The sequence below is a fragment of the Rhinolophus ferrumequinum genome, chromosome 15 (genome assembly GCF_004115265.2).
Source record: "Rhinolophus ferrumequinum isolate MPI-CBG mRhiFer1 chromosome 15, mRhiFer1_v1.p, whole genome shotgun sequence".
In the NCBI taxonomy this organism is placed as follows: Eukaryota; Metazoa; Chordata; class Mammalia; order Chiroptera; family Rhinolophidae; genus Rhinolophus; species Rhinolophus ferrumequinum.
Genome location: NC_046298.1, coordinates 10,053,755 through 10,080,701, shown reverse-complemented (window position 1 = coordinate 10,080,701; position 26,947 = coordinate 10,053,755). Strand labels below are relative to the sequence as shown.

The 26,947-nt window shown below is 46.9% G+C and overlaps 2 protein-coding genes across 4 annotated transcripts; one reads left to right on the top strand and one right to left on the bottom strand.

Moving 5' to 3' along the window:
• Positions 1–20: 20 nt before the first annotated feature.
• Positions 21–12,662, bottom strand: COQ9 (coenzyme Q9). The gene is made up of 9 exons (XM_033127562.1): positions 12,530–12,662; positions 10,237–10,405; positions 8,945–9,080; positions 4,785–4,927; positions 4,421–4,505; positions 2,875–2,979; positions 1,459–1,614; positions 1,047–1,100; positions 21–714 (listed from the first exon to the last, which is right to left on the bottom strand). The coding sequence occupies exons 1-9, from the start codon at positions 12,597–12,599 to the stop codon at positions 679–681; spliced, it is 954 nt and encodes a 317-aa protein (XP_032983453.1). The 5' UTR covers positions 12,600–12,662; the 3' UTR covers positions 21–678.
• On the top strand, positions 12,636–25,419 carry CIAPIN1 (cytokine induced apoptosis inhibitor 1). Of its 3 annotated transcripts, none has more exons than XM_033127561.1 (9): positions 12,636–12,766; positions 16,723–16,928; positions 17,409–17,561; positions 18,943–19,019; positions 20,469–20,637; positions 22,068–22,171; positions 23,047–23,162; positions 24,109–24,190; positions 24,724–25,419. In XM_033127561.1, the coding sequence occupies exons 2-9, from the start codon at positions 16,772–16,774 to the stop codon at positions 24,832–24,834; spliced, it is 969 nt and encodes a 322-aa protein (XP_032983452.1). In that variant the 5' UTR covers positions 12,636–12,766; positions 16,723–16,771; the 3' UTR covers positions 24,835–25,419. The 3 variants fall into 3 exon arrangements, with proteins under 3 accessions (XP_032983452.1, XP_032983451.1, XP_032983450.1); XM_033127560.1 differs by having other exon boundaries at positions 12,638–12,766; positions 22,098–22,171; XM_033127559.1 differs by having other exon boundaries at positions 12,696–12,766; positions 16,754–16,928.
• Positions 25,420–26,947: the final 1,528 nt, after the last annotated feature.

The window sequence follows — 26,947 nt, the reverse complement described above, 5'->3', positions numbered from 1 at the left end:
ACTACACAACAGGAAACTGATTCAAACATATTTATTATAATTTTACAGACTCTAAGTTCACTAATAATCCTGCAATGCATGCTGGTGTAATGTGACACCAGGCCTGGGATCACACTTCTGGCTAGGCTGTGCACCACTGTCCAGCAGGCACGTGTCTCAGGTGAGGCAGCTTTCTGAGGATGTTCCCAGGTGCAGTATCTCAGGACGCTGGAGAGGGAAAGGGCTGCTAGGAATGCCTCTGGGAGCACGTGCCTGTGCTGTGCTGTGGATGAGTTGTCACTTGGGGTGGCTTCATACCCTGACTCTGACTTAGGAGCCCCAGAGAGCATTTCTAGGAAGGTTAAGATATGATCAAGGTGCCTGTGAGACCATGACAGAGACGTGCTGGCTTTCTGTGGATCGAATGCTTGGAGGAGAGCCTCAGTTTTCAATCACACAGCTGCAATGCAGTAAGGCCAGGCCTGGTATTAGGACTGAAGAAGTGGCCCGATCTCAGGTACAACTGGATCATCAAGTGCCCTGTAGTTTCCAGGTGGCTATGGTGGTGACACCGGAGTCCTTGAATGTTTTCTCATTAATACCCCGTTCGTGAATGGCACTTCCTACTTTTCAATGCCCTTTAAATTTATCCGCGGGTTTTCTTCTGAGCAGTCCAGCTTACATTACACCCCTTCTTGCTCACCGGCGCTGGTTTAGACCTGTCAAGTTCTTGAGCTGATAAAGGGATGGAAAAGAGAGAGAGATGAGGCCTTGCCCTCCCTCTAGGACTCCAATGGGAAGATGAGGATTTTTAAGGCAGCATGTGTGGCTGGAGTACAGAGATCTGACATTTCAAGGTTCCGGGAGTCAGCCATCTTTCTTGATGCTAGTGAAAACCAAAGAGGTGGGGTAACTGGAATCAAGAGACTTGGACTGGATCAGTCAGTCTCGTTACCAGCTTTCAGTTTAAGGCTACAAAACTACTTGGGGGTCAGTGACACATCAAATAAGCAGCACAGGGCGGGAGTGGGACGGGGGAGGGCAGGGACCAGCTGGGCAGTACTCACCGTCACTGCGGCACCCATGAGTCCTTGCACCAGTGCCTCTCCAGTGGACTTGACCTAGGAGGAGTCAGAGTCAGGTTCTCTGAAGCCATCACCAGCTCAAAGGTGAGACAGGTAGGACAAACCAAGAACTCCACCCAACAGGTAGAACTCCACCCAACAGGTAGAGCTAAGAGGGCCCTGTGTACTGGAGGAAGAGCCTATGGACAACGCAACCGCAAATGGGCCAAATGGGCCACGTGTGGCTTTTGGGGCAGGCTGGCATGAGGAAGAACCGGCCAGGTTCCCTGGGGAGGCCCTCAGGACTGCCAGTTGAAGCCAAACGGGAGCAAGAGAACAGAGCGGTGCCCCGCTGTGGCTTAAGAGGACGGTGTGCCTAGTGAGGAGGCCTCCCAAATGGCTAGCCCCCCACTACCTGCTTGGCAGTGTGGCCCATGTTCATTGCATCATTAATCCGGTTTTCCAAGAAGCGCCAAGTGTCCTCAAAGTCTGGGGAGGAGTCCTGCATCATCACCAGCTCGGTCGTGTTGTAGATGCCAGCCAGCACAGCGCGGCGAGTGTACCAGTTGAACTGCAGAGAAACCCACCCAGGTCCAATGAACATGGACCACTACTGCTGAGGGCGGGGGGAATTCGGGGGGAATTTCTACCCAGAGCCACAGGCACTCATGGGCTCCCTCCTGATTTCTTCTTTCCCTCACAGACACACGTTCCTATGGACAACACAACTGTTCCCAAATGTGGCCGCGCATCAGATCACCTGGGACATTAAAAATGGAAGCTCCTGGGCTCAACCTCTTAGCGTTGAGTCAGTGGGTCTGAAGTAAGTGCCAGGAATCCGAATGTTTACTAAGCATCCCAGGTGATTTTGCTACATCCAGTCCTTTATGGAACTGTTGGTGAAAAGACTATGTCTTAGGACATCTAAGTTCCGGGGAGGCTCTGTGGTCAGCCAGTTAGGACCACACCTTGGTGTGTTAATCAGGAAAGTGAGAGCTGAGACAGGATCGTGGACAGATGAGAACACCTAGGAAGAGCTAAGAGTTCAAGTCCTTCAGCCACTTCCGACTGTTCTGGCAAACTACTCTTCAGAGCACCGGTGCAGTTGCTCTGTGTTTTATTCCTTTAATTTCCTTGCTTTCTAATTTCAGTTTCCCACCATCTCTGTTGGTGGTGTATTCCCACCACAGGGAAGTTTATTAAAGCACTTTGTTAGAACTGTGGTGGGTGCATTGCTTTGCTTCCCTATCTTGGATTCCATAGAGTACCATCACTATTAATTTCTTTTTATGAAGATATGCTTTGTTTTTTAATTTCCTAACAGAAATATGATAGCATTAACAAGTCAGATTCTTTCCTGGTGCCTGTTTAAAGGCTCATTGATCTCAGTAAAGCAGGGCAAGAGGGGCTGGGGGGTGGGAGTTATTTTTAAAGCAACGGGTGTCTCCATGGCATTAAAAAAAAAAATCAGTCTCATGAAAGACACACAGAGAAATTCTGCTGCAAAACCTAAACCTTAGAGGAGACTGCAGGGGAAATGATTATAAAATGGCAGCCCGATCACAAGGCCGCCTGATGTCCTATGTCCCCACTATAGGTCGGAAGGAATAATCACTGGTTTATGGCCAGAGTGCTGGTCCCTGAATAAAGACCACCTAGATCCTGTGGCTTGTGGAGGGCCTTCCTCACGCCTTAGTCTCTCCTTACTAAGACGGGGATGACACTGCAGACCCTCTGAAGGGACAGTGATCAAAGAAATTTCATAAACTTCTTGAAGAAAAGCTTAACCCAAGCCGTTCCCTGTATCCTGTGGGCCTGCAGAAGCACTCACGTCAGTGGACTGGTCCCCAGCATAATGCCACATGTCGTCCACCATGCTGGTGAGCAGGTTCAGGCTGGGCGGGATGTTGTGAGGGAGCATGAGGATGCTGAGGGCCTGAGGAGAGAATGACAGAGGAACAGGTATTGCACACAGGTGACAGTCGCGTGTAGGTGGCTGGTGGCTCACCTCTCCCTGAGGTATGTAAGGAGGCCTACCATCTCCACCCCCTCCTGGCGGCGGACAGGAACCGGGGGCAGATCCTGCCCTCCGCGGGCCCAATCAGCTTTTCAATGCCTAGCATATGGACTTGGGAATGCAGACAGCAGAGTCTAGCCTGGTCTCTCTGAGTACTGAGAGCAAAGATGGGGCGGGGCCGCCATTCTGTGACACGAAGAAGTAGAGCTCAGAGGGGACTCTGGGGGTGGTTTCTAGATCCAAATTCTAGGCCACTCCCAGGACCCAGTAACGTTCCTGCCCTTGATGCCCCACTGCAGCCTCAATAAATTCCTCCATTGTTTGTCTGTGTTTGTTTAACTCAAGTGGATTTCTGTTACCTGAAATCAAAATCCTTCAACGAATACAAATGATGGCACAAACCAGAGACAGCTCTATTGGCAGACATCAACTCCTGACAGTACAAGGTCTTGCCACTTTACCAACTCTAGAATCCCCTGGCTGTGGCCTGTGGCAGCTGGACAGAGAGGTCCTGGATTGGCTGGTTTTCTCTTAGTGCAGGAGCCAGAAGGAAACATGCTGAATCAGGAAGCAGCCAGGGCCTAATACACTCCTTTAACTATGAGGTGGAATGAAGCAAGGCCACAGGTATGAAAATCAAGTGTGGCAAACAGGCAGGGGACGGGACTTGACTCTCGGCTGTACTCGCTTCACACCCGGCCTGGAGTCAGGCACACTGCAGGTGTTCAAATGTCTGTCAATCAATTGACTGAAAGGACATGCTCAACAGTGTCCCAGCTGGGTGGAGGACACTAGATGGTCTCTGTGTCCTCTCATTTCTGATGTGCTTTGACTTTACTTTCTTAACCGAGAGAATGGCCCACACTGTGATATGCTTTGAAAGTGGAAAAAAGAAGCTCCAGAAAAGGGGAGAAAAGCCCTTGGAATGAACACTCCAATTTTCAAGCATCACACCGACAATCTGCAAAGAAGTCCAGTCCTCTGAGATCTAGAACACGACAGGCCTGTCAATGACAACGGCCAATAAGATGTGCTGACCTTTCTAATTTCCTTCATGGATGCCTCCTCACTGAAGACCTGTTGGCACACTCAGGCCGCTCAGACCCCCCCAGGAGGTGGTCTAGTACCCAGGCTACTCACATGTCCGGGATCTGAGACACAGATGGCACCCCCAAATCTGAAACCTAGCTCTGCCAAGTGCACAGAGCAAGCCTGGGTTTGTGGAGATCAGTGCGCTAACTTCTGAACAGTGTACAAGGTCCTCCGAGTGAAAGTTGCTGACAAATATAAATCTGAACACACTGTTGCCCTGGGGCCTGGGGCTCAATGTACAGGCTCAGCTTTCTCATGGACTCTGTACCCGGGGCCAGTGCTCAATGTATGGGATCAGCATTCTCAGTCTGGTTTCCACGGCGTCCCTCAGGAACTGGTCTGTCTTCCTCTTCCTGGAAGAGGGAAAAGAAAAGAGTGTGTCTCTGGGTCAAAGGCAGGGGCTCGGCGCTACACTGTTCACTCAGCCTAGGGAGGAGGGTCTCACCAGCTCCAGATGCTGGCCTGACTACAGCTGTCAGAGCAGGCGGCTGCCTGTCACTCCCATCAGAGCAGCAGGACTGCTCAATGTGGCTCTTTTGGCCTTGCTTGGACTGGCCTCCCGGGACAACTGGCGGGGTCTGAGTTCCTCGATTCTTGGCTGCCACCCTGAGTGATAATGCCATAGGACTTACTCTGCCTGGCCCAGCTGTACCAGCTTCTGCTCCTCTTCCAGCACACGGGTGAGCTGAGTGTTGCACTGGGTCACAAAATGCAGGATCAGCTCACTGCCATCATTCCCAAACATGCTAGCTGCTGCACTGGAGAGACCCAAAGACTACAGAGGGAAGAGGGAAAACAGAAAGGTGGCAGCAAGTGTAGTGGCCACGTGTCGCCTGTTCATCACCAGTGCCTCTTCTGCTAGTAACAGCAGCTTGATTTACAGCAGGCCACCCCACTCTTCATTCTCGTCCGTGTCTGAAGGATACGCTGGAGGGAGAATTCCCAGCAGCACAATCTAAGAACGCTGTGCCAGACCTACTTCCAGACTTTTCTGTTATTAAATGAGCTAAAACATTTCCCTGCTTGCTCGAGCCAGTTAAGAGTTGAGCTCTGACACTTGTAACCTCGAGTTCTAACATAAAAAGGGGCTCAGGAAGAGCACGTATAACTCGCTCCCTCACCAATTCACGTAACCTAAATCTGTTGGAAATTAGGCTTCTCAGTTGTGTGTACGTACACAACACACACACACACACAACAAAGTTTTCTTAATGAGCTGTCAAGGAGTTAACAAGGACCCTTTGCTATCCTTGATACACAGCAATCACTAAGCACCTACTGGAGGCAGGGGCAGAGGGCAGGAAGGAACAAAAAAACACTGAACTCTAAATCTCCACCACTGGGAGCAGGGAAAGAGCCTCTCTTCTGCCAGAAGACACAGCCCTTTTGGAGGCAACGTTGGTCGCTATGCACATAAGCATGAGCGCGGAGCAGCAGCGACAGGGACAGTGTCTGCATCTGGCCATGTGCCAGGACCCTGTGAGCACGGTTCAGACACACGGACTGCAGCCCCACAGCACCTCCAGCAGGTGGGTATTACCATCACCTGCGTTTTACAGATGAGGAAACTGCGGCTTAACATGCTTAACCACCAGGCTAGACCGCCTCTAATATGAATGTGACAAGAACCTCCAAAATGCACAAACTCTCTGGGACAGTGACTGAATCGTTCTCGGCTCCAAAGCTGCCCTTCCATCCTCGCTGTGATGCCGGGGCTCTGCAAACCACACTTCTAGCTCCATGGGAGGGTCTCAGAGGGTGCACAGAGGGAGACCGCGAGGCTGGAGGAGGAGGAAGGGACTTGCTCCTTCCTGTTGACTCCTGTCTGCGTGTGGTTTGTGTGAGCACCGTCCCAGGGATGCTTCTCCATCCTGTGGCAGCTGCTGCACCCAGTTTGCAGTTTTCCCAGCACTCACAGAACTAGTTCCTCAAGCCACCGTCCTCTCCCTGTCCTCCCACCCGCTCGACACTCCCACCACACCTCCTTTATGCCAGCCCCAAGGGCCCCTTCCTCCCAACCTGGAGACTCCAGCGCCAGCTGAATAGCGGCTGTTCCTCAGGGCTCTGAGGGCCCCCTCCACAGGGATTCTCCTGCAAGTCCCTAGTTTTAATAATTCCCACACGTCCCTTTGTCCCCCAGCCCTGGGGATGGGGGCCGCATCCTGCAGTCGCTACCTCCATATCACCTTAGTGCTCTTCCTACCCTCAGTTACCCGCTCACCGGCCTTACACTGAGTTCACAATTCTTTGTATTAAATTCTATTTAATACAGATAACTGGTGTGGTTTCTGTCTCCTGACTGATACACTCCCTGAAAGAGCAACTTCCCCGAATCTGTCCTGAAGAAACCAACCAGAAATGTACCTAAATTTATGTCGCACAAATACGTTTATAATACTAGAAAACTGGAAACAACCCAAATGTTTACTGAGTTCAAATGAATACAATAGGTACTATGCAGCCGCTCTGAATGGACAGACACAGAGTGAAAAAAGCCAGTTAACCACAGAATATCCAGCAAATCAGATTTTTCCAAACACTCCTGTTATATTTCTGTCCTGTACGGTCCCACCACCTTTGTAATGATCCTTTCAAACCTTCTCTGCTCCCTCCAAACCTTCGTCTCCTCCCACTCTTTCCTAACTTCAGGTTCATGAGACAAGCACACGTGCTTCACAGAGAACTCGGAAGCCATCCCCTGGGAACTTCCTTAATGCTCTTCTAGAAGCTAAACCTGCGGCTGTCTCCTCCAACTTTGCCATCTAGGGCCAGCCCTCCCCCATGTCTTCTGGGTTTCCTAATTCCTGCCTTCAAGGAACCGCATGCTTTTGCTGTTGCCACTTACTTTTGCGTCTTCACCTCGCCCTTGTTTCTGCATCTCCCGTCGGTGTTCAGACACGCTCAAGCTGCCATCCCAACACCCCTGCATGGTGCACACTAGCTTTCTTCCGCCCTTCGCAGCCCAACACCTCTCCACTCCCTTACCGTCCACTCACTCAACTCCCTCCAATTACTTCAGACTGGGTGCTCCCCTCAGATGGCTGCTGCTATGGTAACCAACGTCTAGTTGCTTTGTCTCCACCATCAGGCTACTGTCTGAGTCTTCTTTGCCGAGCTCACCCTGTTCCACCCCACCCGAGTTCCTTAAGGGCCTAGACTCCTCTCTTTCCACATTATACTCTAGGCACACCCACATCACCCCGGGCGATCTCATTCTCTTGCATGGTTTAATTGCCACATACATATTTTGATGATGCCCAAACAGACTCGTATACTCTAGTGCAGATATCGTTTCAGACCTGCATGCTTGAGGTCTTCTGTTGGTTGACCCCCCATACTCAACAAATTTCTTACACGATCCCTCCCCAAACCTGGAACTCTTCCAGTGGCCCTAATCTCAGATAACGGCACCAACATGTACCCACACGTGATAACTGGAACTCTGGTGCTATCTTGCCCTGTCATTCTATCATCAAATCTACCCACCTGTCTCCATGTTCACTGCCATTGCTTTAGGCCAGAAAACACTCATCTCTCCTGGATGACTGACAACAGCCCCTGACTTGCTGACTCCAATCCACCTTTCACCCAGCAGCCAAATGGTAGTTTTGAAATGTCGAATTTAATCCTGTATCTTCAATTTTTCTTAGAATAAAAGCCTAACTCCTTAAACATGACCTTTAGGATCTTTCCTCATTCAGCTCACAAGTCTCTCTTCCTTCACTCTCGGCACAACGATTTTCCACGTACTTCTCACGTGGCAGGCTTCTCTCCACGTTGCAGAAGCCATTTCTCTGTCTGGACTTCTCCCTTCCCCATCCCCCCCCCCCCCCCCAACCAGGTAAAGCCTAACTCATTCCATAGCTCTCAGTTCAAAAGACTTTCCTGACCAGCACATTAGATCAGGTCCCCCATGTTATGCCTCAATAGCAACTTTTCCTGGGAGCCCTTATCACATTTTATAAACACGTGTTTGTACATATTTGCTTAATAGCTCTAGACTAGAAACTCTACAAGTGCAAAACTGTCCCCCGAGACCGTTATGCTGTCTCCAGGATCCGGCACAGTGCCTAGTGCACACTGTCTGTCAATAAATATTTAAAGAATAAATGATTCATGCGTGAAACTTTTTCTGAAATTTGAAAGAACAGACATTAAAATGTTGCTAGTAGGCTCTTTGGTAGATCGTAGATGATTTTTTCATTCTTTTCTATCTCTGTATGGTTCCAAGTTTTCACAATGAGCAGAGTGGAGCACAGTGCTTAACAAGGCGGGGGGAAATGCTGACTGTGAGACTTGCTGAGAAAAATAAGGTACGTTGGTCTCCCAAGTGGTGCCTTCTTGGGAGTTTTCAAACATCCTATTTCATCAATTCTAAGAGGCACATATTTTTTCATTTTAAACAATCAGTGTGAATTGTGTAACTGACGACGCATTATAGTTTATAGGCAGCGTTTTTCTCTTTCAGTGATGCACAAAATAACAGTACTTCTTACAAGCATGACACCTTAGAGTCAGTGAAATACAGTAGTTTTGATCACAGGCAATTCTTGCCTGATGGGCTGCCTTTACAACCTAACTCCCAAGAACCCATTCCATCTCATCTTCTTTTTATATTAAAAAACAATCTAAAAATGAAGCTACTCCCCCTTATTGGGAAAACACACTCCCCGCCCACCCCCCACCCCCCGGAATGTCCTGCAGCAGTGAGTGGTTCCAAGCGAGGCTGGTTTCAGGAGGCTCCCTCCTGGCTGATGTTGGTCAGGCTGCCCCCGCCCCCACCTATACACACCTGGGCTCCTTCTGCAATTGCCTCTGCTGTCCACCCGTGGGCCGGCACGAACTCCAGGGCTGCTGTCAGGATGCGGTGCTGCAGCTGCGCCTCACTCTCATGGTCCTCCTCCTCCTCGCCACCCTGGTCTGTGTACCTGAGACCCAAATCCAAGGCAAACGTGGGGACAGAGCCCAGTGCACCTCCTCTTCCCGCCTCCTGCCTGGCGCGCACAACGAGCCTGACCAGGCAGCAGAGGCTCTGTGCCTCCTCTAGGCACACGTGGAGAGGACATTTACTTTTGTGTCAGTATCCGTGTTACAAAGCCACCACAGTACAAATGATATCATCCTTCCACTCCCATGAAGTCACTGAGAGAGGAGAAGCAGTGAGCGAGGAGGTCGTGCAGTAGGAAGGCACGTGCTCGCAGGACCCTGGATTTCCGCTTATAGCGCTTAACACAGTGCCTGTATCTGTATTTGCACAAGACTGTACTCCATGAAGACAGAAACAACGGTTATATTATTCACAGGGCCTGGCACAAAGTAGGTCCTCAAAATATATTTTGTTGAACTGAAATGAAAAGTACTTTAATCAGGAGACCAGAAACATGAGTGGGAGCATTCTAATTTCAGAGCTAGAGAAACTTCTCAGTGGTAGGATTAAGAAGAAAAAAATATCTAATGGAAATGTAAATTATTACCTTTCTGGAGGGCAATTTGGCCCCACATATGTAACAAAATGTTATTTGTGCATATCCATTGACTCTGCTTCCATTGCTGAGACAATGACATACTTTATCACATTATTTTTCATACCAGGGAAGGAAATCTAAATATTCATCAATTAAAAATAGGTTAAGTAAACTTTGGGATTGCCATTTGCTAGAATATTATGCAATCATTAAAATAATATAGACTGTGAAAAGACATCAAAAATGTGCTGATAAGTAAAAAACAACAGGTTCTGGAATAGCATGTATAGTATATGATTAATCACTATTACATACATAGGTTTATATATGAAATATGCTCAGAAAAACATCTAAAAGGATATTCACAAAAATGTTAGCAGAGTTATTTCTGGGTTTATGAATTCTGGTAATTTCTGCTTTTTTTGGTGAACTTCTGTGTGATGCTTAGATGTTTTAGAATGTACAGACACCATTTTCATTAAAAAACAATAGGTTCCTTTCACATAGTCTTAAAAATGATAAAAGATGAGAAGGAGGATAGAGAGGAAAGAGTACGGAGAACAGATATACCCAGCATGCAAAGTAGCCAGAAATGGATAGACTGGGTTCTGGTGCCTACCTGGGAGGTGAACGAGCGGACTCTGGATTGGGTTCTTCTGCCCCCTGTGTCTCAGAATGTTGCTGAGAAAAAGAGGGGGGAGGCTGTTGCTTCTGCTCATCCGAAGATCTCAGCTGCAGAGCTGAAGCATGGAAGGCCCGTGGGACCAGGGCTGGTGGGCAGCGGGACACTGAAACAGAAACTGGGCTGGTCAGTCAGTGACACTTACCAGAGAAGACCCTTTAAGATCCAGAGCAGTATAAGGGATGGGGAAAAGGAAAAGCAGGGCAGAGTCTACTCCAGAACCACTTCTCCAAGTGCTGGGTCTCAGACAAAAGTCTTGGGTAAATTGGCAACCTTGAGACATGATGGGGAGGTAAACCATGAGCTGGGAAACAGAAGACCTGGCTTCTAGGCCTGTTTCTATCATATCTTAGTTGTGTGGTAATGGGAAACCACTTCATCCCAACGAGTATGACTTTAAAATATGCAAACTAAGAGTAATAATGCCTACTTGCTCTATGGGAGTGAGAATAAAGAAGTTGAAAATATTACGTATTTATATATCGTGGCAAGAGTACTGGACTAGAAATTAGAAGGTCTGAGTACTGACTCCCTAGTGTTTATATAGTGTCTAGCTACTTTCTCATCTGAAATATTGGAATACCCCATTTACTTTAGGAAAGGGCTTTTGGAAAATAGAGTAGTTGTTTCCTAAGCATGGGCTCATACTGCTTTTTTCTTTCCCAACACTGTATTACAAAAATTTGCAAGTTGAAACAACAGTGGCATGAACACCGGTATATCCACCACCCAGGTTTTCTATATTTAGCCCATCACACTCTTCATCCATCAATCCATCTTATTTTTTGATGCATTTGTTACAAACCTCAATATTCTCCATCTCTAAACATTTCAACATGCATGTCATTCAATATTTACCGTTCTTTTATTGAGGTGACATTTATAGACAATGAAATGCACAAGTCTTAAATGTGCCAATTCTGAGTTCTGACAAATATATACACTTGCAGAACCTAAAATCCTATATAGAGATCATCACCCCAGAAAGTTCCCTCATGTTCCTTCCCAGTCATTCTCCACTGTTTTTCATTCCAGTTTTGCTCTCTCCTAGAATTTCATCTACGTAGAATCAGAGTATGTCCTTTTTGTGTTAGACTTCTTTTGTTTAGTGTACTTTTTAAATTGATTCATAGTTTTGTGTAAATCAGTGGATTGTTACTTTTTATTACTGAATAGTATTCCATTATGAAACACTATTCTGTTGATGGACACCTGGGCTGTTCCAGTTCTGCTATAAGTAAGGTTGCTATGAATATACTTGTAGAAACCTTTTTGTGAACATATACTTTCATTTCTCCTGGGAAAAATACCTAGGAGTAGATTTGCTGGGTCACAGGCATTACTTTTACTAAACATATTTAGTTTGGAGTTTCATATAAAAACAACTAAAGGGCACTCGTTTTTAAAAACTCTATAGACCAACTCAGGGAACAATAATTTTAAAAGAAACACAGCACAGTCAGTTGTGTAAAAAATATGAGTATTTTAGTATATGTATGGAGAAGATGGAGCAAATATTCATAAAACTTTGAAAAAGACGGGGAGAAACATCAAGGAACCACTGTAGTTCACAAGATTTCAGGTGAAATGCAGGAGAATGGTCATTAGTTATACACTTATGTTAATGTGTCAATGCATACATCCTATTTATGGAAAGTGACATTGGTTTTCCACTTACAGTAGTGATATAAAGTTTCCTCTTTTGAGTAAACATCTCTATTCTTAAGAACTCAAATGTATAAACAAAAATACTGGCCATATGGTGTTAAAGGTGGTACAAGGATATCAGAATTATTGAATTGATGGGGAAATGACTGACTTAGGAATCAGTGGACTTGGCGCTCTCTGTGGTTGTCTCAACTCCGTCCCTCAAGTGGTCCTGGCCCAGGGACTTGGCAATGGAATTAAGAGGCTGGGTCCAAGTCGGCCAGCTCTGCAAACGACGACCTGTGTGACCTTGCGCACCCACAGCCCTCTCTGGGGCTCCCTTAACTGCACTAAATGGGAGTGACAGGCCCTGCTCCGCTGCCCTGGCCCCTCACAGCTGGAGGCTGGGGGCAGAAGCCAGCCAGACGGCCCGTTACGTGAAAGCCCGGCAAGCCGGCGGCTCCGCGCCCGTGCCCTTCACCTCACCTTGCTCGCGGGCCGCCGCGACCGCCTTATCCGCCCCGCCTCCAGCCCACGCCGTGCTCGCGCTCCCTCCCCTTTCCCCGGCTCGGTCGCCCCTCACCAGGCAGGCACCGCAGCTGCAGGAACCTCCAACCCACCCGGCCGAACGCGCCGGACACCGCCGCCGCCATCTTGGAAGCGGGCACGACGCCGACGGCGACGAGACGGGCGGCACCGAGAGTGCGTCGCAGCCACTTCCGCCCTCCCCGCGCTGTCGGACGCTCCTCCTTCTCGCGAGAGGCGCGTGTTGCCGAGCCGCCGGCAGTGGGGAAGCCGGGGATCGAGTCCCGGGTGGCAGGTGAGCTTTGTGCGGGTGCCCGAGAACCCAACCTCCCCTAACGGTCCCCTCCTGGCTCTCCCTTGTCCCCAGATCTTCTAATTTCCTAGCCACAGTCCTGTGCCTCGATGAGCACGTAGCCATGGCCGCCTCCCTGAGGACTATGGCGGGTTTTCCCCCAGGGAAACCCAGTGTGAGTGGCCGAACCCGTTCTGTCTGTCCCTGACGCTGTGGCCTCTTGCCCTTCCTGGGCTGCCTCGTCTCCTGCACTGCGGGCCCAGGTCTAAGGCCCCCGGGACAGCGCGCCGAGGAGTAAGCCCCGAGTTGGGGTCCGAGACCTGGGTTTGAGACCCGCTTCTGCCAGTAGCCAGCTGTTGTGTGTGACCTTGCGCCTCAGGCCCTCAAACATTGGGGGAGCTGGTTTTGGTCTTTGGAGGAACCCCCAGTTGTAATTTTGAGTTGGTATAATTAAATATTTCCCAAACTTGCCAGGTCGGAAGAACCGCCTAGGATGCTTGTTAATAAATCTTGATACCCAGGGCTTTCTGCTGGAGTTGATTCAGTACCTTTGGGTGTCGTCCGGGAATTTTAACAAATGCCTCCAGGTGATTTGTAGGATGTGCAGGTTTGGGAAAGGCTGGTAGCATTCATTCAGGCATTGAGTGCCAAGCTCTGGGTGACCCAGGGAGGTCGTGGACTCGTCTCTAAAACAAATGCAAATGGAGAACGTTTCACTGGGATTGTTATCTACCCTCAGGGAAGGCTTCATACCGGTATTAGTAGGAAGAAGTAAATGATTTTGCGATTAGGGATTAGGGACAGCAGGAGCTAAGCATGTCATTCTGTAAATTTTGTGTTTGCAGTTAGACCCTTGTATCTGTTTTGCACACCCCTTACATTTTGCTCTCCCCTGTGTGAGTGTGGAGAAAGCCCTCCTAAACCAAAACTGCCCGAATGTTAAAAGTTCATATCTCTGGATTTCAGGAAAGTACTATTGATCACTTGGATATCTGTTCTGAAACCCTTAATTCTTGACACACACCTAATTGCCTGGAGACAGCCTTCCATTTTCAAGGGAGTTTTCTGTTTCCTTGCTGATGATCACCTTTTTTTCTGTGTGTGCGCGCGCGCGTTGGGAGGGCGGGGGCGGGGGTTAGTCAGTTCATTTTAATTAAAATTTTCTGATAACTGTCAGTATTCTCAGAATTTTTCTGCACCTGACTTAAGAGATTGGATTTTGGGGTTGAACTGATACCCAAACTTCAATCTTAATTTTTTCTTTTGGCCCCCTTCATCCTTAAGAGATGCCAAATGCCTCATGATTTGATGTTTACCCGGTACCTTAAAAATAAACAAGTGCATTCTGGAAGTTATTCTTAGACATCTGCTGTCACTGCTTGCGGGTAACATTTTAGAAGAGCCATGGGCATGTGCGTGCCGCAGAGTTGAAGAGGCCCTTAAGTCCAGTGACGTGACAATGACTTACTCTAATCCACCTCTTTTTAGTTACGAAACTGGGCTCTGAGTCATACTTCTAAGTATGTTGATTTAAGTGCCAGACATTTTTTCCTTACGTTTTTTTGTTTTGTTTTGTTTTAAAGACAGATTAACACAAAACTCTGATTATGAAAAGGCATCACATTTTGGCTTTTAGATATTTAAAAGAACATTCTCTCCCATTTTATTTGGAAAATGCTGACGCAAAGTGGTGGCTGTGTCTGTTTTTGAGGGTTAATGTTTAATAAATATCTTTTATGATCTCCCCCTTGCCATAGAAGATTCTTTTGGGGGGATATGGCACGCAAAGCACTCTACATTCTTCTAATTTACTGCACAATCCCACTAAAATACTGTAGATGTCATAAAGTGTAGCTCTTATACTGTGTAATTCCAACAATGAAAAAGAAGCTTCACATCCTCCCAGCCAGCACGGCTGAAGAGGAAAAACAAGGTTTTATATGACTGTTTGAAGCAAGCAAATAATCTGGCCACCAAGAAGTGAAGGTTCATTTCTTTCAGAGCGTTTTATTGAGCTCTATGTGCCAGGCTCTGCCTATCTTTTCACTTCTTACATCAGCTTTGCAAAATATGAAAGTATTATCCCTCCTTTATTGATGAGAAGAAAGGCTAATAACTCGCCCATGCCACGTAGCTAATAACTAGAAGATCTAGTGGGAGATAGAATCCCAGTTCTTCTGTATTCATAACCTGCGCTCTGTAAACTCTGCCTCCATAGAGGTTGCTGAAAAGGGCCAGACATCTGGCTTTTTGTTTTTCCCCAGCTAACAAGTAACCTTTGGCCCCCTCGGTTCTTTCATGAGGATTTCTCTGTGAGTACAGTGCAAGGTTGTAGTAGTCACTGGTGGGCAGGGAGCTTGTCATCTGTTTCTATTGTCCTAAGAGAGAACCTGTTCCAATGTCATTCTGGAAACAGGTCATTTATTTCCTATAGCTTGATGTCCCCCTATCCATATTCTTATTTTCCGACTGATTCTTAAATGTGAGATTGACCCCAAGTCGCTCACCTTAAAGATTTGCAAGGCTTCTTAACGTCATGTGACAGCTAAAAGCTTCAACATTTTAGTTCATGACTATGTGCTTTTTAGGGATTCGAAAACCATAATTCAAGGACTAAGGAATCCTGCTTGTGTGACAACACTTGGTAACCTTTTACCGGGACTTGAAGTCAGGTCAGAATAATAGTGTGCATTCCCCATGGAAGGAACTAGATAAATGTCAAGAGTGAGTGAAAATGCGAATGATTTTTATAGACCAAGGAGGGATTCACTTTGGAGAGGTGTGGAGCTAAATTATGGAGGACCTGAATCCAGAAGACTGAGGAGTTTTGATTTTGCTCTAGAAAAGAAAACTTTAGTAACTCCTTTAGGAAATGAGCAAAAAATCAAAGTGCTATAGTATCATGGGCATCAGAGCAAGTCATTTGAAGTGAACATTTTTAAAGAAGGAAGAAGGTAGAGGGCGTGGCTTAAATTCAGTCCCAGAATGTCAGTGGTGGAATAATGGTTCCTGAGTTAGTCACCTCGCAGAAGAGAATGCTCAGCATAGGACTGATTCATGCTTGGTGTCCCCACCACAGCTTCTGTCTTAGTCACTTATTAGAGCTCTTTTAAGTTGGAAACTTTGTGGCATTAATGTTTAAGAAAGAAAGGAGGAACTGAGTAGAGGCTATCTCCTGACCTGATTTCATTGTGAGCATATTGTATACTCATCTGAGTATCGAGTGGAAGAGAAAGTTGACCCATAGAGGCAAATTTCCGTAGGTTAAAAGCATGCGCTTTACAGTCGGATGGACTTGGATTTAACGCCCCTCCCCCTTTACTTTATCTGCACAACACTTACTAGTTGTGTTACCTGGACAAAGTCAACGGCCTTAGTTTCCTGGCTGTAAAATGGGAATAATAATAACCTAGTTTAAGGTTATTCTGAGGTGCATATGAGATAATGCTTGTAAAGTGCTTTGAACGGTCTGGCTAATATTAAATGTTAAAGAAAGACATAGTAGGTACTATCAATAACTGATACAATGATCATATTTTGATGAAAGGGAAAATACTCAATTTGCTAAATTTAATAACTTGTCTCTATTTAAAAACATTAAGCTTGTGGTTGGGTTATATCTGCCAATTTATTTGCCTTCCTTGCTGAGTCATACTTCTGCCTAATTAATGTCCTGTGTGTTTTATACTCTGGTCAAGCTGAGTTCTCTCATATCAAAGAGGAAATAATCTTTTTGCCAAGTTAGGATTCTCACCGAGGAAGTCACCTGCCCTGTTTGTTGAGTACGTTGGGATTATGAAACCTTGGGATAATGGGTTCATTTAGTCAGACTCTGGTATGAACAGTAAGATTTTCTGTGTGATCAGCTTTTCCTGGTTGGAGGTCAGAATTAGGTTGTGATTCTAATGATATTTGATGGTGCCGTGTGGGTTAAATTATGCTTGTTTTTCTCCGCTCAGTCTTGACTCTCCTGTGGCTCATTGTTTTGAGATCCGCAGCACTGCAGGGATGGCAGACTTTGGGATCTCAGCTGGCCAGTTTGTGGCCGTAGTCTGGGATAAGTCCTCTCCGACGGATGCTCTGAAAGACCTGGTGGTTAAGCTTCAGGCGGTAACCGGCAGAGAGGGTCGAGTGTCTGTAGAAAACATCACCCAGCTGTTGCAGTGTAAGTACCTACCCAGGTTGTCTTACAGGGTGGGGGGTGGGCGGAGGTGGGTCGGTTTGGATGGGACTGCTGCATTTCTGTTGTTCCCTGATAACTGACTTTTTGTTTTGTGTGGTACATGATAGTGGGGGCCGGTCACCGTGTTGTTTTTCGGTTGAGATATAGTACACTTAGGAGTGTACTAATTCTGAAGGAGTTATTCAATTCTGAAGGAGTTATTCAATTCTGAATTTTTAGCATTTTTTACTAGACTTTCCTTAAGCATGATGATTTCTATAAGCATGTTCTTGTTTCTTATTAGATAGTCCACAGTATTTTTTTAAAAAGCATACTCTTCATCCAGCTTCTGTTTTCACTTCTTCCCCTGAGCATGTGAAAGGCTGTGAAATTAGACTGAGGAGAGCGGGGCAGCAGTGTCCCGCTTGGGGGATTGCTTCTGGGGTCTAGGGGGTTGCTGATTGGAGTCTTCCGTCTTTTCAGCTGCCCACAAAGAATCCAGCTTTGACATTCTTTTGTCGGGTGTGATTCCTGGAAGCGCCATTCTGCACAGTGCTGAGATTCTGGCTGAGATGGCCCGGATCCTTCGGCCTGGTGGACGTCTTTTTCTGAGAGAGCCAGTAGAGACAGCTGTAGGTAAGGAAATCTTCATTTGAAAGACTAGAGTTTAGCAGAGTTGAATCTTTAGGTATGTTTGTTGCATCTCTCTGAGCAGTAGGTATCATTTAGAGATCAATATTCCTCCAGCCGAATCTCCTTCTTCGGAATAAGCTATTGTAAAAAGCTGAAGAAACACATCTGAACAAATTTATGAACTTTGACCCATTAGGAAGTAAAATAGAAGGAAATGTGAAAATGGCTGGGTCCTTCAACAGGTGAATGGTTAAACTGTGGTACATCTATACCATGGAAAACTATGCAGCAATAAAAAGGAACCAACTATTGATATGTGCAACAACTTGGATGAATCTCGAGGGAATCGTGCTGATGAAAAAGCCAATCTCAAAGGGTTACATGCTATGTGATTCTGTTCACATAACATTCTTGAAATAAAGTTATAGTGGTGGAGAACAGATTGGTGGTTGCCAAGGGTTAGGAGTGGGAGGGAGCAAAAGGGTAGTGGAGGTTCTCGGTGGTGATGGAACATTCTGTATCCTGATTGTAGTAGTGATTACACGAACCTACACGTGTACTAAGGTTGCATAGAAACACACACACACACGTCTGTGTAAAACTGGTGAAATCTGGATAAGCTGTATGGACTATCAATTTCAATTTCCTGGTCTTCATACTGTACCATAGTTGTGTAACCTCCCTGAACTTTTTTTTTTTTAAACTTTCTGTTATCTACCGTTATACTTAAAATGATTGGAAGTCTGGGAGTGATGAGGTAATTTTGATTCATGTGAAACTAAGGATAGAATCCAAGAAATAAAAACATCGTTTTGCTCATGTGGTGAAGTGTCAAAGAATTATTCAATTCTGAAGTTTTCGCATTTTTTACTAGACTTTCCCTCAAAATACGATGACGTACTTCATCAAATAAGATAACAGAAGTGAAAGTATTTTGAAACGTATAAAAGTGTTTATGTAGAAATAGGAACTTCACGTATATAGCAGATATCAGCGTTCTTTGCTGGAAATGTAAACCTTAGGTGATTAAACAAACAATGTCCTTTCTCAGGACTGTAAAGAGAAGATACAGTGCTTGTATACTTCAGAGTTTCTAAGCCGCTTTCTCAGTCATTATCCAACAACCCCTGGAAGCTTAGATATCTCCAAGAAGCAGAGACTAAGAAACAATAATGATGCAATTACTATATAACACTTAAAATTTGTAAGAGAATTTTGAAGAATGAAGTTAAAATATTATCACTAAATCATATGTGCATTAAAATAGAATCGGTTATTATTGTTTTAATGCCTGCTGACCTAAATAGGCTAGAACCTTAATTATTTTTCCTACTTTGACCTATAAAGCTGTTGATTTTCCTCTTGGGGTTTTTCCTCTTGGCAGTTGACAATGGCAAAGTGAAGACGGCCGCTAAGCTGTGTTCAGCGCTGACTCTTTCCGGTCTTGTGGAAGTGAAAGAGGTATGTTGTTCTACAACCTTCTTTGCTGGGAATTTAAACCTTGGGTCACTAAACCCAGTATCTCGTTGTCAGATGATACGAAGAGAGTCAGGGAAATAGCAGCCCTGAAGGTGAGGTGATCAGTGTCGCCTAGACGAGGAAATAAGTTGAGACGTGTTTATTAGCATGTGAGATACATGATGCCTCAGAGGACAAAAACCTCTGGAATAAAGCTCTCCTTTGAAGAGATTCAGCCGGGACCCCTGTGAGTTGGGGCATATTCTGGTCTCGGTACTGGTGCGTGGCAGGGCCAGTGGGCCACAGATCTCGTGATGGGCGCGAGTCCTCAGATGTGGAGGGGGAGGCTGGAGGCGTCGGGGGGGAATCCCGTTTCTGACAATTCAGTAGAAATATTTGAATTAAAAGGAGTGTTTCTATTTCTACATTCTTCTCCGATGTTGAAATGTTCCTGTGTGAGAGGTGTTTTACCATGAGAGCCGTTACAGCACTGATTTGCTACACGCCCGAGGGCCTTAGTTTCTTCCTGCCCACCCTTTCTCAGTTTACTTTTTAGTTTAAGGTTTTGCCTTTTTATTCTAAAATGAGGAATGCTCATAAAAATTCAGTTAATACTGAAGAATATTGAATATAAAGTGACATCCCAGCCCTTGCTCACACTTCTCTTCCCAGAGGAAGCCACCAACACTTTTTTTATATGGCCGTTCAGACTTTTTTTGTATTTACAAGTATACACACAAGCGTGCGCACACGCGCACACACATACACACACACATTTTTTAATGTGAATAAGGTCAAACGTAGACATTGTTCCGTCACTTGCTTTCCAGACATTTATCAATCTCAGTGTGTTGCCCCTCATTCTTATTAATGATTGAACAATATTCAGTGTGTAGATGGGCGACGATTTATTGAACCATTCTGTAATTGCTAGACACAGAGGTAGCACCTCCACCTTTTTTTCTGCTTTTACTGTCTGCTGCTACTTCCCCAGGAACATAGAAAGCATTTCCCTCCCCCTGTGGTTCTCTTCCTGTTAAGATAGAAATTTTACTCATTTTGTGGTCGGCCTGCTTCTCCATTGTAGGCTTAGATCCTATTCGACAAGGCCACGTCTGATTCATCTTTATAATCATGATCACCACAACCCCACAATGAGTCTCAGTGCTTTATACCTAATAGACAGATATTTAATAAATACTTTAAAACTTCCCAAGAGTAGGCTCACAGTACACACGTAGACACAATCACGCTCCAGGGTTGTGATTAGTGAGAAACTGAGGTGAGGCACAAGGTGATGCGTTGTCTCCCGCCATTATACTGCGTGATGGGATACCCTGCCATTCTGTGTACTTAATACCTAAATGAGTACTTGATAGCTGTCTAGGTGAGCGTAGTAGAACATCATTCTGTAGGAGTGGAGCCTAATCCTTCTGTTGTCTTGAATTCCAGCTGCAGCAGGAGTCCTTGAGCCCCGAGGAGATACAGTCTGTCCAAGAACACCTGGGTTACCATAGTGACAGCTTGCTCTCTGTGCAGGTCACAGGCAAAAAACCCAACTTTGAAGTGGGTTCTTCTAGTCAACTTAAGCTTTCGATTGCCAAGAGGTCATCTCCATCTGGTAAGACTGGACATTCTTCTGTCTGAATGGACCTGGAAGGACATATAAGAAATTGAGCCAAATCTGACGGGGGTGGTGATATTTTTACAGAATTAGTCTTTCCTTAATTTCTGTCATTTCCAATTGGAAGAATGCTTAATATACTGTTGTCCTGGGCATTTTCAGTTCCCAAATTGAAATAATGCATAGATATTATCCAGTCCAGGCCCTTCCACACTAGGGGACACTGAGGCCACTGGATTCTAGAGGCTGAGTCACATCGTTTAGTTAATAAAGTCTTTCCAGGTCCTGATGTTGACGTTTTCCTCAGCAGACCTCACGGTGGAGGTAATGACAGATAGAGTGCCCCGCGCTTCCCATGGGTCCTTTACTTCTATGCCGGTAAAGTCAGCTCTTCTTACTGGGAGGATCCTAAGACACTTGTAAAGATACTGCTCAGAAAATTACACTCCCCTTCTCTTTGCCTTCACTTCACCTTTCCTATCGCGGTTTTTTAATGCCTGAATTGAGAAAATTGCCCCAGCTGTGGGGTATGCAAAAATGTGTAGGTTTATTCACACTGCTCTGTTTTGAGTGTCCATCCTAAATCTTCAAGAAATCCTTTGGAATCGTACCTAACCTTTGGAGTCATAGTTCCAGATTGGGTAGGAACAGCTCAGATGAGCAGTATGCCCTGTGGGAGGTCTCAGTGTGCAGTTGTGACAGTGGTCACTAGGGGATGATCACGGAGGTGATACCCCCAAGGCCCATTTGAGGACAGGCCCCACCTGAATGGGGTCCCAGCCCTTTCCTGCCCTTCCTTGCATTCTCCTGGCCTGGACAGAGACTCAGGAGGTGTGAGGTTTGTTTCTGCCACTGTCTTGTGTGACACTGCCACCATCAGCTCTGGAGCTTATTTTCTTGTATGTAACAGGTTTGTGTGAGGCTAAAGCTTTGCAATTCATGATGTTTTATGACATACTTTCTCATTTAATATTCAAATCACCTGCAGTAGGTGCAGGGAGTACCATTAGCCCCACGTTTTAGGGATGTACACTAAGTAAGATGAGGAGGAGAAATCAATTTGGAGTGGACGTTAAAAGCATTAAACAGACTTGTATTTGTGGCTTTGTGTAACGGCTTAAGTATCTAAACCTGTTTCCTAATCTGTAAAATTAAGACGACAAATACTTACCTCATAAGGTTCTTGGTAGGATTAAATTAGATGATATATGTAAAATATTTCATATATGTCTGGTACAAAGCAAGTGCTTAACAAATGGTGGCTTCTGTTATATCATAAAGTGATTGGTCCAAGGTCATACCTTTTATAAGTGGTAGAGCTGGGCCTCGAACCCCAGCTCTTGACTCCCAGTGCAGTATGTTCTCTACGCAGTGTCACCATAGGAAGCACTTAGGTGGCTTGTAGTTTGTTTCTGGCTGCTTTATAGAGCTCTTTTCCTTTCGTTGCTTGGACCCAGTGAAGCCTGCTGTGGACCCTGCAGCTGCCAAGCTCTGGACTCTGTCAGCCAATGACATGGAGGACGACAGCATGGTGAGTAGGCACTGTGATAACGTGGTGGCTTTCTTTTGGCCCCACTTCGGGTGTGAATGGTCATAGTTGGGAGTGGCCTCTTTGGACCTGTCGATGTGAAAGTATTTAAAGCCCAGCATTTGGCTGTGCCTGTCACCAGTAGTTTTGAATTAGAAGGAAATTCCACATTCACTTACATTTCTTTTTAGCATCTGTTTTCCCCACAGATTATTTTGTTCTCACTTCATGTGATGTATTTAAGACTCTTGTGAGCATGTGTAAACCTGAAAAGAGTTTGTCAGCTGAAATATTTTTCCTGGCTCCTCTGGAGCAGTCATTGAATGCTCACTGTCTTAAAAGCAGGACTTTTTCATCTTTGATCGGTGCTGCCTCTGACGAAGTTCTTTCTACAACCGTTGAAGTGATAGTGGCAGGCAAATTAGGGTATGGTTCTGCCCTCAGAGCTCACAGATCAATTGTCCACACGTTGATCAAAGAATCACGCAAACGTGTGTAGTATTATGGGCCTTTTTCTCTGGAATCATGTAGAATATCTTTTATTCTCTTCTTCTACCTGACAGCCCTTCATATATTCACATAACTATAGCGCTTCTCTCTTTGTTCTTCCTGCTCGCCGCACCGTACCCCCACGTACACATACGTTTGTGTTCTGTACGCATTGTAAATCAGTTCCCAGCCCGCTCAAGCCTAACGCATCTTCTGCGCACACTCTGGTTCACTGCTTGGTCGGCTTGAGCGAAATGATCATCCCCAAGTAGGATGGCGGGTGTCTCCGCGCGTGGGTGCTGGAAACCTGCCACCGCTGCCTGGGACCACCTCAGCTTCTCATTAGCAGAGACCATGACCGTGTCACTAACTCTTCAAACGCTCTCCAGGATCTCATCGACTCAGATGAGCTACTGGACCCAGAAGATTTGAAGAAACCAGATCCAGCTTCCCTGCGAGCCCCTTCGTGTGGAGAAGGGAAGAAGAGGAAGGCCTGCAAGAACTGGTGAGTGCCGGCCTGAGCAGTCTGCTGTGCTGCCTGCAGGGCGTCTGGTTGTCAAGGAATCGCATACTCCGCTATGATGAGACATACAGAGGAGTGCATGAAACAGGCGCCTGTGAACACCCATGTCCCGATCACCCAGGTGAAGAATCAGGGACGTTACTATTAGTAGCACCTTAGAAGTCACCTAGTGTGCTTCCTTGGCTGCCTCTCGCTCCCTCTTCCCCACAGGAGGTTACCATTCTCCTAAGTTTGTTAATCATCCCTGGCTTTTTTCATAACTTACCACCTACGTGTGAATTTCCAAACAATATATTATTTGCTTGTGAAGAACTGAGTAGTAAGCCCGAGCCTGACAAGGCCAGGAAAGGTCAGTGTTTCGTGTCTGTGACGTCTCCCAGGGAAAGATAAGATCAACAGGGGCTTCTGATCTGGCTTCTTAGGGAACCTACAGGAGCGCCTTCCAGGGAAGTCAACAGGAAGAGTCGTGAGTTCTAGGAAACCAGGGACGTGCCTCGGTTAGAACACCTGGCGGCTGTAGTGTGAGGCAGCGACTGGGGGTCCGCAGGAATGTGGTCGGGGGGCGGGGGTGGGCTGCTCTCTGTTCTGCTCTCAGCTCACCGTGGCCTGAGCTGTCCTCAGGGCAGACACTTCCACCAGGTGGACAGTGTCCTCAGCTCATCGTCGAGGTGTGTTGGGGAGAGTTGAATCCTGGGTAGTGGCCGCCCTCTGTCGACAGGGCATCTCCCCACTGAATCCCCCATTCTTCACCACTCTTCCTGTCTCCCTAAACAGCCTCACGCATTTATCCTATCCGCCTGGCCCCACAGGCATTTGAGTTAAAGACATCCTGGTATAAAGAGTCTTAGAGCGCGTTTGGGCACTGCCAAGGATTTGGAGTTTCTGGGTGGTGGCCAGTCTCACTCACTGGGTACTGGTTTTCCCCCAGCACTTGTGGCCTTGCCGAAGAACTGGAAAAAGAGAAATCAAGGGAACAGATGAGCTCCCAACCCAAGTCGGCTTGTGGAAACGTAAGTATCTGGATCCTTACTCAATATTCACAAAACCCCAGTGGTATCGGGCATCTTCCTAAACTACACACAGACTAGCTCCAGCTGCAAGGCATTTACTGCCCCAATATTTTAACCATAGGTGAAAATGTGGAAACGTGTGCAGGTCACCATGGGGGAGTGCGGTCATCTCCTGAGAGTGGGTTACCATGCTCATCCCTGTGATGGGGCTGTTTCTTATTTTTGCCCCATTCTTCCTACTTCATAGTTAGCCTGAGGCTACTCAGCCATTTAGCTGTGCTTGGTTATGATTTGAACAACAGAGAATATAGAAATAATAAGGAGCTTCTCTAGACCATTGTTTTCGTGAAAACAGATCCTTAAAACTCTCAGATCTTTAAAACTGAGTTCCAGTTGGACCTACAAACACACCCAGCCATTCCCTTCAGGCCACTGCGGCCTCGTTATGAAATTAAGGGTCCCATTCTTCTGGCCCATGTCTCTGGATAAGATGATACTCGACGTCCCCGCGTGATTGTCTCTTCTCTCAACAGTGCTACCTGGGTGACGCTTTCCGCTGTGCCAGCTGCCCCTACCTCGGGATGCCAGCCTTCAAACCTGGCGAGCAGGTGCTCCTGAGCAGTAGCAACCTCAGTGACGCCTAGAAGGGACACCGCATGGGACACATCGGCTCCTCCGGCCGACTCCGGCCCGCCGCTCTCACCGTCGTGGTTCCTCCCATCTCTGGATTGGCTCACTCTCCTTTGGAAATTCATCGTGGGAAGGCTGTTTAGCAGATGGGGTGCAGCTGCCCGTGGGGTAGTGGTGAGCAGTGCTGCTGGGGAGCCAAAGACCAAGGCACCGTGGGGCCCGGTACGCGGAGCGGGGCCTGTTTCTTCACCTGGTGTTAGGGGAGCGGAGTGTGTCCTAATGTCAACACGCTGAGCACAACGCTCTCTGAGCCCAGACATCCCTGAGTATTAACACTCGATCAGAGGGTCCCTACCCTCCTCAGAGCTCGGCAGTAGCGCCATTGCTTGTCCTCCAGAGCTGGTGGTTGACTCAACATGCAGTTCTGGTCAAGTGTCTCATGACCTCAGGGCACCAAAGGAATCACTCGTTGGTTGCTGTGATCATAGCCAGTGTCTCTCTAACCCCTATCACCCCCGCCCTCCACATTTTAGTGTATTACAGCTGTGTTTTGTTGTCATTTCTGTTAATCTATAGTATTAAACTTGTGTACTTCCGCATGCCAGTTGTGAAGAGTGTGTGTGTCTGTGATGTCTGACACAGCCATCCAAGCTCAATTTGGACCACAGAACTTTCTTTTTTGGAGAGATTTAGTGTCACACACAGAAGGGGCTGGTCCTACACTTAGGGACCAGGGCCTCTCTCCATCTACGTAGAAGATTCCACGTTGATGAGAATTTAGAGAAAGGACAGAAATCCAAATCCACAATGAATCTTTAGATTTTAGTCTGACCTCAAAGCACCTGCGGTTGGCAGAGTTCTGAGGTGACCCGCAGCGCCCCACACCGTTGTGCAATCCCCCGTAGGACCTGTGAGCGTGATAACGTCACTACTGTGGTTACGTTAGGTTAGATTAGGTTAGGTTATGTGGCAAAAGCGAGTGGACTGTCTCTGAAAGGGGAGATTTCCTGAGTGGGCCTGACCTAAGAGTTGGTCCTTTAAGAGAACCGGAGAACCGAGTTTCTCTTGCTGCCTTCTCCAGTTGCCGTGTTGTGAGAGATCACAGGCAAGGAACCTCAAGCAACCTCTCGGAGCCGAGAGCAGACCCCGCTGACTGTCAAGAAAAAAAAGGGGCCCTCGGCCCTACACCTCGAGAACAGGAATCTGAACTGAACGACCACATGAGCTCAGAACAGGACCTGAGTTCCAGGAGAGCACAGCCCACTGAGACCCTGTATGAGGGCCCAGCCTCGCTGTGCCTGGACGCTAACCCTCAGGATCTGAGAGGATAAATGTCTGGTTTTAAGCCACTACGTTTGTGGTAACTTGTTGGGCAGCAGGAGGAAACTGACAGCCCCAGACTAGGTTTAATGTTAATAGGTATTTATCGAGCTGCCTGGCAGGGCTGCTGTGAGTTGCTTCTGCAGTTGCCAAGATGAAGGGCAAAAATCTCTACCTGCAGATTGAGGACAGAAAACCCTGAGCCAAAGAGCTTCCTGGGAGGGGTTTAATAGAGCGCTGGGCAAATGACACCGCCCTTGCTGACCTGATCCTTGTTCTGGATCCCCACCACTGCTTGCAAAAAGGATGACACTCCCTCCTGTCTGCTACTCCTGGCATGGTTAACGGTCCCTTGCAGGCAGCTGCTGGTCACTGTACATGAGGACCCAGATGGAGGCCAGTCAGCAGCACACAGCTGGCCTTGGAACTCAGCTGCAGCTCAGCACAGCAAATACACGTGGGAGGGGACCGCCGGTCCTCACACCTTGTCACCTTGTCAAGACAGCAGTTCTGAGGGGAGGTTTAAGGCAGAAACAGTCTCAGACACTACATTTGAGGACACTGGGTGAGAGTGACATGCTGCCATCAATCACCTAAGGACCTCGAAAGGTCCAGGTGCCTGGACGTTGAGTCAGTAGGCCGGAGGTCGGGCTGAGGAAATCTGAAGTTGGTAAACTCGACAGTCCTTTGCTTAGAATGTGGCAGTATACAAATGGGACTTGTCCCTTCTCCCTGAAATCTCTCCAATGCAGTAAGTGGGGTGGCAGCAGAGGAAACCACACTTTCCTTGAGGTTAGGAGACAGCCG